The sequence below is a fragment of the Synchiropus splendidus genome, chromosome 5, assembly GCF_027744825.2.
Source record: "Synchiropus splendidus isolate RoL2022-P1 chromosome 5, RoL_Sspl_1.0, whole genome shotgun sequence".
NCBI classification, from domain to species: Eukaryota; Metazoa; Chordata; class Actinopteri; order Syngnathiformes; family Callionymidae; genus Synchiropus; species Synchiropus splendidus.
Genome location: NC_071338.1, coordinates 3972618 through 3986834, shown reverse-complemented (window position 1 = coordinate 3986834; position 14217 = coordinate 3972618). Strand labels below are relative to the sequence as shown.

Here is a 14217-nt window from a genome sequence, read left to right as displayed (position 1 = left end):
ACAATTGAAAGGGTTTTGTTTCTACGTGTTTTATTTTTTTAATTTCCCACATTTTCTATTCCTCAATCTGAATTCTGCAAATTGTTGAAATCACTGTTTAAACATTTCTAAACTATTACAGCAGACACCACAGCCGACATCGACCGATTGCTCACAGTGGACTGCTCAGGGAGCTTGTGTATTTGCTCAGACAAAATTGGAAGGAACATTGCTCACAAGTGATTTTTTGCAAGGCCAAATCAAGTGGTTAGTGTTGAGTAAAGTGATAAGTCCTAAGATTTGGATTTGCTATACGCAGCCAATATCCAGCGGATACTACTGACTCTGTCTCCATGTGGACAGGAATCAAGTTAGCTCACCATTCACTGGTGGTAATGCGGCACCATTTTGTAATTAACTTGGAACCTGGATGTGTTATGACTCAAGTTATGAGACTTTAGTCTCATACATTATGAGTTACAAGTGTCAGAACTATGAGATAAACTAGATGTATGTATCACAGACCCTGTCACTCCTAGCTCAAGCCCTGTACAGGCAGACCACAACCTCACCTCTCAGGCCCATTTGTCACCTGGAATGATGGATTTTGCACTCTGGTTACTTGGTCACTGAGAACGGTAGGTATCTGACTACTCCCTCCAAAAGTTGCAGTTACATTATATAATCAACCATATTTGACATTTGTGCGGCATTATTACAGTTTTGTGTTCACGAGCACATAGGCTTGTGTTGACAGGGAACAATAGCATTAGCATTTTCCAACGTTAGCACCTTTATGTTGTGTTGAACAACTGTCTTGAACTTTCGACTGAGTATAAGTCTGTCTTGTAAGCATACTGAGTTAGTCGGTTGTGTGTGGCATTTATCTCAGTACAGAAAACTTCGTAAGTTGATCAGGCTGTTGTGTTATTCCAGGCGTTCGGCTTAAGAGTTTTCTTGCAATTGTTACATTTTTAAAGAGTGTGTTTTGTGAATCAATTCAATAGTTCTCAGATGATGCTCACTGTAAAGTTTATTCATCTGGATATGGTTCTATTGTTTCCTTATACAGATGCATCATTGTTGCACGTCGAGTGGCTCTCAAATGACAGCAGACCACTGTCGGACATACTGCAAATTTTACCACTGTCGTCTGTGCCCCGGATTTAAATCAGCTAAATCGAGTAAAATACAGAGACACCTGAAAGTTCACCTGAAAAATACCATTTTGTTTGAAGGTGAGTGTATTTTTAAACATATGCCATTAAGTACAGGAAAAAGTGAAAGATCTGGAGGGGAAAAATAAGGATTTATCAGAGAGAGTCGAGGATTTGGAAACTTGTTCTCGCCGCTCCAACGTAAGAGTTGTTGGTTTTCCTGAGGGAGCAGAATGCGATATGTGTGACTTTATGGACAGATGGTTACCAGACACAGGGGAAACTCGAAATGGAGAGAGATACCGGCTCGGTTCAAGTGCCTTGAACCATCGTACTCAAGTTCCTCAGTTCTAAGCACAAGGAAGCTGTGATGAGAGCGGCCAGAGCTAAGCCGAAGTCTTTAATTACAATCAGCTGGTGAAGTTCCATCAACAAATGACATCGGTGATGCACAAGATGAAGGTCTTTGAAGAGGCAAGGCAACAATTCTGAGGCTCCTTCAAGATGACTCCCACTCCGTTCCTCTTCCTTTCTACACCATGATAAAACAGTACAAGTACAATTTCCATCAGCACCTGCTAACAGCAGTTAACAGCACTGATGACGGTGTTAACCCGTGCCTCGACCGATCCGGTATGAGATTCATTTCTCAGATCCGCACGTATCTTTTAGTTAGGCAAGTTTTTAGGTCAGATGCCCTTCCTGATACAACCTTCTGCATTTGTCCGGGCTTGGGACCGGCGTAGGAAGAAACTGGCTTGCCCCCCCCACGTAAAAAATTTTGCCAAGAAGTAAGAAATCATATTCAGGATATATTACAGATTCAAATACTGTTAGCTCTACATTTTTATATTAGGTTTATACGCAGGCAATGCAAACATAAACAAGAACCTTCAAATATATATTAATTTGAGCATATTAACTGCAAAAATATTTATTTATTATTTTTTTTTCTCTGTAAATCAGAATTTATTCCCAGTCAAGAAGCAAAGAAAAGTCAGGAAGTGGTGGGAGGGTTAAATATTTGGGCTTTGTTTAGTGGTCATGTAAACAACACAATTGTAAAGCTTGCTTGTTCTCATTTGTGTAATTGCTGACAATATGGATTTTTTTTGTTCTTTTTTTTAAGTGTTGATGTCTTCATTTTGAAATATTTCTGAAAGGAAAATAAAAAGAATGTTGATGAGCGGAAGAAAACCAAAGTAAGAAGGCATGACAGCCAGTGGAAGGAAAGAACACAACATGAAAGCTGGTATGTAGCGTGGTTTGTCAATGTACAAATAATTTTATGACTTATTTTCTTTTATGACTTATCTATAACATTTTACTCCAGAAACACTTATTTCTAAGTTTTGTCATGTTCACCCAATACTCATTTCGATTCTTATTTCTCCAAGCTCTAACATGCTCTTCCGAGGGACATGAAAGAGGCAGCAACCAGGTGCCAGACCCAACCTTTCATTGGCACAGTTTTCCTCCCCAAGCAATGAGACTGCCAAGAAATTTTGGAAATTGTGGATGTTTTTTTTGTCTAATTTGTTTCAAATTATTATTTTTTTGTTTTTGTTCAGTTGTTTGTTAAGTAAGATCACATTTTTTTCACTGTTAAGTGTGTATTCAGTTTGTGTGTTGAATACACTCATTTTAAAAATGTATACATTAAAACCAACTAATGTGTGATTGTGCCACAAAATCTTTCATTTCAGAATAACAATAACGTATCTGTATCTTCCATGTGTACCTTTCATGTAAATTCCAAACTACAACGTTTGCCAGAACGGAGGTCTGAGGAAGAAGGGGTCAGAAAGACAATGTGAATTGCATTGTGCATTGCCTTTGGGCTCAGCTCTCTCTTACGCACGACAGTGCGGTAGAGCGACTGCAATATCGCCCCTGCTGCGCCAATTCGCAGACCAATCTCCAACTTCCTTACCGCCACACTCGAGAACAAGAGCCCAAGATACTTAAACTTCTCCTCTTGAGCTAGGGACTCATTCCTTACCTGGAGAGAGCAATCCACCCTTTTACGGTTGAGAATCATGGCCTCGGTTCTGGAGGTGCTGATACCCATTCAGTTGCTTCACAATCTCAAGGTGATGAAGCCATGAGAACCAAATCTTAGCAGTGACTGGATCCTCAGACCACCAAACTACAAACCCTGCCCACCAGAGTTGTCCATGTAAACCAAAAACAGGATTGGCGATGAAGCTCAACCCAAGCTGAGACCAACCTCCACCGGAAACACATCGAACCCCTCTTGGAATAGAGAGACTGAACGGCCGGTCAATAGGCAGTCTTGCACCCCATACTCCCAAAGCACCTCCCACAACTTGTGTCTTGCCACTCGGTCATACGCCTTCTCCTAGTCCACAAAGCACATGTAGACTGGCAGATCATTCTCCCAAGGACCCTCCAGAACTGTTGAGAGAGTAAACAGTTGGTCTGTAGTTCCACAGCCAAGACGGAACCCACATTGTTCCTCTTGAATCTGAGGTTCAACAATCGAGCAGACCCTCCTCTCCATCACCTTAGAGTAGACCTTACCAGGGAGACTGAGGAGTCTGATTCTTCTGTAGTTGGAACACACCCTGCGGTCCCTATTTTTAAATAAGGGAACCACCACCCTAGTCTGCCACTCGTCCAGTACAGACCCGCACATTCACGCAATGTTGAAGCGGCGTGCCAGCCAGGACACCTGCACCTACAGCACTGGGCGAATCTCATCAACTTCCGTAGCCTTGCCACTGTGGAGCTTTTTCACTACCAGGCATACTTCAGCCCGAGAAATCGATGAAGACTGCCCATCATCCTCCAACTCTGTCTCCCTTACAGAGGATGGAATGTCCGTGTCAAGGAGTTCCTCAAAGTACTCTTTCCAACGGTCAATTACATCCTCAGTTGAAGTCAATAGCATTTCATCCTTACTTTCTTCCCCTTCTGAGGTGCTTGACCGTTTTCCGGAAGTGCATTGGTCCCGGCCCGAAAGTCTCCAAATTCCTCCCACATCTGCTGTTAACCCACAGTAACAACAGCCGAAGCAGCAGCCCTTGGGGCCAACCGGTACCTCATAACTGCTTCAGGAGTCCCACTTGACACAAGGTCTCGATAAGAGTCCTTCTTCAGTCGTATGGCTTACTTGACGTCTGGTGTCCAAGATTTCTTTGGGTTACTGCCCCTTCAGGCACTGATGACCTTCATGCCACAACTCACCACTGAAGCTTCAGCCATGGTGGCTCTGAACACAGACCACTTGTGGTTGATGTCCCCAACCTCCACAGGGATGCAGGAGAAAGCTTCCCGGAGGTGTGAGTTGAAAACTCTTCTGACAGTTTTGTCCTCCAGATGTTCTCACTTCACCCTCACTACTTGTTTGGGTTTACCTGGTCTGTCTAAAACAGTGGTGGGTGAACTATTTCACAAAAGGGCCGTAGTTGATGCAGGTTTTTGTTCCAACCAATCAAGAGGACACCTTTGCACCAATCAGGCATCAGTCAGGTGCTGTATTATTTTCAGACGCACCTGATTGGTTCATCTATGTGAGCTTGTTTAGTTAGAACAAAGCTAATACCACCCCAGCCCTTTGAGGACTGGATTGCCTACCCCTTTTATTAAAATACACATACTATTGTACTCTTTTGAGATCCAATACAAATTGAAAGGGGATGTTTATTAGGGACCTATCCTGCATTTCCACCTCTTCTGGCTTATGTACACATTTTGCAAGTTGAAGACTTCCTCTCCATCAGAGGTTTGAAATTTGCAGAACTTCAATTCTTCTGTCTATATTTTTTCTGTGTTTTCATGTGGCAGGCGTTTCTTATGGTGGTTGTCAACAGAGACAGGGTGGAGCAATTGTCAGTAGAAAGTACCCTTGACTCATGACCAATCACAGCAGAGTGTGGGAAACAAGATTTAATCTCCCACTAAACAAAGTTTTCCTAATGGGCCTGCCTGAAATGTGTTTCAAATGTACATTTTTCATGTCAAAATATAGTTTTGTACATAAAACAAAACATACAAAATCATGCTGTATTCCGCACGGGTCCACAATCATTCGAGAGACACATTACTCACTCATTTTACATTGTTGAATATTTACAACACAATGGCTAAAGATACAAAACCATTTCAAAGTGTGGTTTGATATATTCCAGGCTCAACACATAACGACGCTGATGACATCTATTGTAAAAATGTGACTTTAATTTAGAGGGAAAAGTCCCAGTTTTAATATTGATTACGCACTATAATACATACATCCAGATTGTGGGTGACCCCACTATCATGACCTCTTGTTCAGCAAGATTTCAAATGGGGGAGGATTTTTGAGAGCAGTAACTTCAATATGTAGCATCATCATGATGAGGCACTCACTGCATCATGGACCTTCAACCTTTGAAAATATCACGCCAGACGTGAATATGTGACGTGAATATTACTGACTAATAAACCTCAAAAATTGGCCACCACCTTTTTAGAGGTTTATATTTTCTCTAAGGAAAATATTGTTTATATTATTACAATGAAGGAATTAACTAACCATAGCTGATTAATCAAATATACCAATCACCCATTCCACAGTCTCATCAGCCTGCTGCTGTTGGGGAGGAGACTCAGGAGTCTCAGAACCAGGACAAGCACTCCCGGCCCTGCCCACACTCATACCTGCATCCCCTACTGACTTGATCTCCTGATCCACTTCCGTGTCATACTCTGTTCATTTATTTATTGTCCTTTCTTTAGTACTTGCATGCACAGCATATTCTTTTATTTTTATTCTTAACTCATTTATACTGTATGTTGCTGCATTCAGTATTCATGACAATAAAGTTGAATTTGAATTTTTTGTTACTTTGGCATTTGGTTGAAATGTTTGTTTTTCTCCAGGTTGAAAGCAAGCATGACATAAATTATTCTTTGTGTCTACTCCACCGCAGAACAAGTACCGATCTGACCTGAACTGGATGAAGGGAGTCAGCTGGGAGACTGAGGGTTGTCTGAACATTGCTCAGGCTAAAAGGGCGGGTGAACTGCTAAGTGATGTCAGTGGAATTATGTGTTTTGTTTTGTCACTGGTTCAAACACAAGCTAGGCACACTGTTCTAAACATCCATTTTCTGTTTGAATTTTATCTTTGTAGAATAAATACCGCCAAAAGGCAAACAGCATCAAGTTCACTCAGGTGGCCGACAATCTGTCCATCAAACATGCCATCAAAAGCCAGGAACTGCAGAGTGATGTAAAGCAGACGGCACATATTCACACACACACAGCTGTTTTTGATCAGTTATGTAAACGATTTATAGATATATCTCTCTTTTGAAGTTGGCCTACAAATCAAATATGGAGCAAGCAATCCACCAGTACACCATCACCAGTGATGATCCTCAGTTTCGACAATCCAAGGCAAACAGTGATTTGTTAAGCGTGGTAAGTCTATGTTTTTCTCAAGAGGAAAATGTCACAGACAGTGTCAGGCAATTAAGAAATTGAGGTATGTAATGAATCTAATTATTGTGAATGGTCAAGAGAGCCTCCAACATGCTGTAAAGGCACCACATCATCACTCCCATGGCATAATATATTGTCATAAGCTGCCGTCTGTGGTATATTGTGACACGCAGCATGCCATGTGAAAGAAGACTGTGGTTGGGATTAGTCAAAGGCATCATTCTACATGTAATAACCAGTAAATTGCTATGCTCAAATGCAGTCAAGGTGACTTCCCGACGGCTTCATCAGCAAAGAGGAGAGCCATGTAAGGGGTTGTATCGAGAAGCCTAGAGCCAATAACAATAATAATAATAATAATTCAGTGAAGAGAGCAACACGCAAAGGAAAACATTTTTTTTTACTCCATTGGAACGCCTATGCGTTAATATGCAACGCCTAAGGCTTCCTTTGTCATCAGTCACTGCAGGAGTCAAAAGTCCACTTTCCCAACGTCAGTATGCAATACTATGCCATGGGAGGGAGGACAGCACATTCTCCACCTGGCTTTCCAAGGAAACATGCAATTTTTCTTCAGTTTTTGACTACCTCATACTAAAAGAGACAGCGCCTCATTGTGGGTGGAGAACCGTGCTGAAAGCGTAGTCAAGGGCAACAGAATGTCACATTGCGCTGAACTATCATAACCTCTTGTTCAGCAAGATTTCAAATGGGGGAGAATTTTTAAGAGCAATAACTTCAATATCATCATGATGAGGCACTCACTGCATCATGGACCTTCAACTGTTGAAACTCTTACGCCAGACGTGATTATGTGACGTGAATATTACTGACTGACTAATAAACCTCAAAAATTGGCCACCACCTTTATTGAGGTTTATATTTCTGTAATTATTGTTTATAGTAAGTAAGCTGCGATGTAACAATTTCATCTAAGAGAAGTACACAACTTGGCTACAAAATTCCAACTGTAAACCTCAGATTAATATGAACTCCAACGCACATCAATCTGTGCACAGTAACAAAAAGGTAGCATCTTACTTTTAGGCAATGAATGTGAAAATGAAGGAATGATGAGATGAAAGGATACGATTGAATGACAGGCAGGGTTTGCAGGGTTAGTCCCTAGTGGTTGACAGATATCTGACTGCATATTCTTGTTCGGTATGTCATGGCCTATGAATGAACAAAGTTTCATGCATTGTTACTTCAGAAGTCTGGAGGTACTGAACAGTAAGTATCGTGTAAGAATGTTGTCACTGTTGTATTTCACTTTATTTTAATTAATTTGAATAAATCCTTAATGGTTGACAGGGATCTGACTACACATTCCTATTCAGCATGTCATGGTCTACGAATAAGAAAAAAAAACATTCGTTTTACTACAGAAATATGGATAAGGGTGAATTGAAGAGTGGCTATGGAGAGTCAAAGTTCCTATCCCAACAACCTTCCGGCCTCCCATATATGCAGTCCTTGAGTTCTATTGTGTCTTCAATGTTGCTCAATACATAGATAAATAGCCTGTCAGTATGTTATGCCATGAGTGTACTGTAAAGACGGGAGTATACTCAAACAGATTTATGGTGTGGTTGGATGGCGTCGCACTTGACGGCAGTGCTGTACTGCTGATGAATACAGCTGCACACCATGCCTCCCTCCATCCCAGGGCAGAAAGGCAGGCTTATGGAGGCACCCAATTTTGCTGCGGACCCCCTCCTGTGCTGGGACTCTTGTAATCTTGTTGTTACTGCTTGTGGTATACAATGACAATAAAGCTCATTCTCTTCTCATTCACACTTCTGATTTCAGAACTCTGTTTTCCATCTTATTTGCGTTTCAGAAAATTTACAAGAGCAACTGGGACAAGCAAAAGGAGAAAGGCTGTCTGATGAATTTGGACTCACTTTCTATATTGACTGCAAAAGCCAAGAGAGACCTGGCCAGTGATGTGAGACGTTCTGATCATTAAAACAAGCCAATCATGAAATCACTTTTGTTTAGACAGGTTTTTTACGCTGCATGTGTCTGATGACCTCTTTCAAGTCTAAATTTGAACTATATACTTTATCATCACCCCCCCCTTTAAAATAAGAAATAAGAAGTGGTCTGTGTGGACGTTGATAAATATTCAGTGTTTTTGCACATTCTGCCACGCCTTGTCTACAGTCTGCACTCATTAACACATTTATAACTGGTTTGCAAAATGACTTGCTTGATGGCGTTTTGGTCAGAAGAATGGAGGACTCTGTCTGTCCAGTTCTGACCCATCCCATTTAACCAACAATATCTAGAACACCTTTATTTGTCCCACAGTGGGGAAATTCTACAATGTTTAAAGATAAGACACAGATCAGAAGTTGCGTCTATCTCTATGGGCTCCAGTTCCATTTCAGCTGCCCAAGGACGGACCTCCATACATCGGCATGTAGCAGACCCGTGGATGTGCTAGACCAAAGGCTAGTTTAAAAAATATCCTGCAAATCCTGTACATGTCAGATTTCTTGAAGTGAACATAGTTATATGTCTAAAAGTAAAATACAATTGACATTGGAAAATGACAATATGTGATAGTTTAATTGTGTTAAATCAAAATCTAGGTACAACCTCAAAAGAGACAGTCCGTAACGAATGGACCACCCAATTTTCAGAATACCTCTATCGACATTTCATTTAACATGTGTTTGTGTGTATACTGATCTTGTTTTTTTCCAAGAATTTTGTCAGTGTTTTGTTTTCATGTCCTTTTGAGCCATGTATTGTGTGTGTGTGGCATCTTCTGCATCCACAGGTGAAGTATAAGGAGCAGTATGAGAGAAACAAAGGGAAGATGATTGGCACAAAGTCAATGTGGGACGATTCTCGGATGGCTCACTCTGCTCTGGCCACCAAACTGCAGAGTGACTGCCACTACAAGAAGGAGTTTGAGGACAGCAAGACCAAATTCAAGTAAGCCTCATTTCTGATCATGATCTAATTTGCAAACAGAGTGGCAATTAGAGACATTGAAGTTTCTTTTTTCACATTTATTACACTTTAAAGATTCATATATGCTTAAGATGGAATTATTGCAACTGTTAATATTCAGGCAATATCACAGACTGCCTAAGTAACTAATTAAAAATGCTCCTTTACTTTAAAATTAAAACATGCACACAAACATACTCCCTCATAAACACGCTATGGGTGGCCATACTTTTAGTCTCTTAATAAAGGTGTGGCTCAGTGAAAAATTTACAGACTCCACTGTCTGTGAAGCACGGCGGGACGCACCTGACAGTTCCATGTCTGTAGTGCGTGTGAGCCAGCAGATTTCCTGGATGTGCGTTGTTGTGTGGATGTTCTGCAACGGACTGTGTGTTGACCTGTGGATATCATGCATGGTTGTTAAATGAATGATAGCCACCGGATATTTAATTTTATTTTAAAATCAATTTTGGCACTTTTTGGATCGATTCTGAATCGTAGCAATAGAGAACCGTGCTTTTTATATGGATTTATTTTTTTGGCACACCACTCGAGGAATTACGCATCAGCAAAATGATTAGAAGGTTATCACAGAGCTGATGAGTCAAAATGACTTAATTTAATAACTTAAATTATATTTAAACACACAACAACAGAGTAGCATATTGGAGTATTGATTGTAGAAGTTTATTGTGTGGCTTCATTGTTGTGTGATTATACTGTACCAGAAAAACTAATACAAAATTCTAAGAAACACTGAACTAATGAACTTGAATCCCCATTACATCTCTGGTCTGATGCAAAGCAAATACGTTTCAGCCATGGCTAGGTCAGAGTGAGTTCAGCGTTGCACAGGAGGCAGAGTCAGGTTTTGTATAACGTCATTATTTGTTTGTGACTCATAACTTCTCATTCACTAAGATTTCAGACAGGGGAGAACTTTATTAAGCAATATCCTGAAAAAGGAGCATCAACATGATGCGGGACTCACTGCATCATGGCGAGAGGGACTTCAACAAATGCATGAGTCAGGGAACTTGGATTTGGACATTAGCCACTCTTTAAACATGAGCCCTGTGAATGTTTAGTGGATTTTTCTTGTTGAGTATTTGTTTTCTAGATTCCGCTTTCCTTTTCATATTATTGCTTAGTTGTTAATTGTACTCTGTTGCAAAAATGTGTCTTTTAGGGTTTCTCTGGATATGTTGAATATCAGCCATGCGAAGAAGGCACAAGATCTGGCAACTCAGAGCAACTACAGGACTGTCCTGCATGACTACACCACACTGCCCAACGATATTCATGTCACCTGGGCGAAAAAGGTTTATGGACTCCAGAGTGATGTAAGTAATAAATAAGCTGTTACTAACTAACAGCTGAGTTAACATTGACATAACCAGACTTTTCATGCATTGGTGATGGGCAAATCTAATGATTTTAGTCAATGGTTTGATCATTGACTGTAATGTTCCTGGCCTGCCAGAACTTGTTTTAATATCTGCCTTCATTTCATTATTGCCCTCCCTTTCTTTTGTGACTCATTCCTCTTGGCAATTTCCTGGAGTTAACCTTTAACTTGATCTGTCATTGTTGCCATATTTGATTCCCCTTTCTCATGTTGAGCTTCACCATCGCCATTATTAACTTGTTTATGGTGAGATCAACCTGTGTGCAGAAACAATACAGGTCTGATTTGAGCTGGATGAAAGGTGTCAGCTGGGAGGCCTCCAAGTCACTGGATTTGCAGCAAGCGAAGAAAGCTGGAGAGCTTATCAGTCAGGTAATGTGAAAATGTTTCTTCTCTTTTTGCGCTGCCCTGTACTGCTCATATATATATATATATATGGATTTAATTCATATATATGAATTCATATATATGAATTAAATGCAATGTTTAAAACAGCAGCACTTGGCAGAACACAGAAACTTTTCAGTGCTCATGAAGGTGAAACTGTAGGAACCAGCAGTCAGTCTCAGACACTCGCCGGTCTGAGTGTGGCATTCGCTAAGCATATTGTGGTTACAGTTCCTCTTTTCTGTCTCCCGGGAGCTCACACTCTTAAAATACACACATGAAATACACTCTCGAACATCAATATCTTCAACAGCCATCACACTAGTACCGGATGAATGCGTGATCAAGCAAGGGGAGAGAGGCATTGCGTCGGGGGGGCACAGACTCATACAGCAAGAGCCAACACATCAGGCACTTGTATCGAGCCATCTTAAGACGCCACAGCAACATTAAGATTCCCCAGTCAATTCCCCAACCAATGATCTTAGCGAGCCTTATGACCCAAGGATACCGCTTTTACTCATCTAGCTGAAGCACTTTACAGCATATATGGCCAAAGAGACCCATTGCCAGAAGTGCTTCGTAGGCATGCAAGGTGTTGTTTGACCCATGGGACGAGCATGTTCGTGTCCAATAAGTCCAGGGCTACCCAGAGTACCACCAGGGCTGCTGCCGAGGTATAAGTCATCACCACGTTGATGGAGGGTCTCCCCAACAGGTAGGTCATGAACAGGGAGAGCGTCAGCCACCCGCGTGAGCAGGTTGCCTCGTAGGCGGCACAGACGGCTGAGACAATGAGCAGTCTCAGGGGTTGGCGACGGGACCTGACTCCGGTGTGGCAGTAGGCGCCCCAGGTTAATTCAAGGAGCCAGAAGATACAGTGTCTGGCTTGCTCCGGGGAACCATTCGGGACCACAGAGCCGGTGGTGGCGGCAGCAGTTGGGGTGTAGGCGGTAGTTTCTTCAAGGGTAGCAGTGGTGGTGTCGTCAGTGAAGCAGGGTGGCAGCAGTGGCAAGATGAAAATGATGCCACTAACCCAGTAGTTACACTGGCCGGCCTCAGGCGCTTGCCCGGCGGAGGAGCCAGAGGGCCAATGTTGGAAGGAGCAGACATCGCTTCAACTGAGAGTCACCGATCAACTGACTGAACACACTAAATAGGAGCTCTTTATATGCGCCCCTTTTTCTTAACCTCGGTTCAGGTTCAAGGAGGGTTTGTCTATCCTCCCTGTCCCATGAGCAACATGCTGTCGCATCCATTTAGTTCCCTTTGTCGTGAGCACAAGCGCCACGATAATGGCGGCACACGACACACTAAGTGAGACAACAACCAAAGGCCACAGATCACTAAGCACCAGCATAATACAGTTAACCAGGAAAGAAATCCCCATTTCAGCGGCAGCTGCAACTTTTTCCACTAAAGCAGTGGCCAACTCTGCAATTGTTTGCCCCACCACTTCAGTTCAACTACACTGTTGTGTAGCCACAGTGAGCCATCCTCTTGGTTCTCGTGTGGTTGTTATAAATGACATGTCAATAAGGTGATAGTGAACATTTGTACATTGAAGCATGTTGAAACCCATTATGGATTTGTAACAGGCAATGTTCCTAGGTCTGTTTCTAACCCACCCATTTTTGTACTTAACCTAGATTACTGAGAGTTCATATTTATCGTAAGAATCTGCACTGTTAATTCTACTATAATAATCCTCCTATGCAAGCAAGTATAGGAGGATACTGCATAAACTCCACAGCGCAGTTCTCACAAGCACTGGGGAGTTCATGCAGCGCTGTCGCCATGTGGCTCGTTGGGTTAAAAGACCCAAAAATTTTCTAGCTAATAGCTCAATCATTCTTTGATCATTGCAGCGGAGTTCATGCTGCTTTGTCCAAGCAGCGTTTGTGCCAAACAGTGCTTAGCGGCCACGCTCCACACATCGAGGAGCCTGGTTTTGCGATGCATGGCTGTCAAATCCATATGGGTACGGTCATGGGCTATTTTGTTTGGTAAGTGATATCTGACACATTAAGCAGAAACGCACAGTTCCACTATTGAAATCACTGATGGCAAATATATATCCACGTGCCTCCCCATGGGTAAACGAGGCATTGCAGCTCAGGCTGTTTATGGGCTTTCCCCGCTGACTATGTCATCCCATGGGATTAAATTACCTGCCTGCAGGGGTCCATGAAAGTAGTGGTCATGAACAAGTCACAGACCTTTCACGGACCTGTCACAGAGTCACCATAGAATGCTGGGAACTTTTGAATCGCTTCATCTGTACAAGTCGAGTATATATATATATATATATATATATATATATATATATATATATATATATATATATATATATATATATATATATATATATATATATATATATATATATATATACTTTGAGCGTCATCAAGAGACCTACTCAAGGAAAGCAGTCAAAAACTAATACATCATCCACCAGAGTTACATTTTCGGTGTCTGTATTATTCACATTTCGTTTAACGTGTTTTCGTGTACACTGAAATTTGGTTTATGTGCTCAATTGTTTGCCTACCTTTTGTCAAATTGCTTTCACGTACATTTCAGTGATATATTAGACTTCAACAGTTCGAATTTTCATTTAGTGTCGTGACTTATTCTATGTGCACAGGTTAAGTATAAGGAGCAGCATGAAAGAAACAAAGGAAAGAAGATCAGCACCAGGTCGGTGTGGGATGATTCTCAGATGGCTCACTCTGCTCTGGCCACCAAGCTGCAGAGTGACCGCCACTACAAGAAAGGGTTTGAGGACAGCAAGACTAAATTCAGGTAAGCCTATGTTTTGTCATAAACATATGTGCATCAGAGAATTCATTTTGCTAGCAAGAGAGC

At 41.6% G+C, this 14217-nt stretch overlaps 1 protein-coding gene across 2 annotated transcripts in view; it reads left to right on the top strand.

Moving 5' to 3' along the window:
- The window catches only part of nrap (nebulin-related anchoring protein), a 117599-nt gene that overhangs the window by 53824 nt on the left and 49558 nt on the right, over positions 1-14217 (top strand). For both annotated transcript variants that reach the window (XM_053866619.1, XM_053866618.1), the window contains exons 9-16: positions 6074-6178; positions 6277-6375; positions 6462-6566; positions 8431-8538; positions 9379-9536; positions 10744-10897; positions 11230-11334; positions 13997-14154. In XM_053866619.1, coding sequence (XP_053722594.1) covers positions 6074-6178; positions 6277-6375; positions 6462-6566; positions 8431-8538; positions 9379-9536; positions 10744-10897; positions 11230-11334; positions 13997-14154 — 992 coding nt within the window. The remainder of the gene's footprint in view (positions 1-6073; positions 6179-6276; positions 6376-6461; positions 6567-8430; positions 8539-9378; positions 9537-10743; positions 10898-11229; positions 11335-13996; positions 14155-14217) is intronic.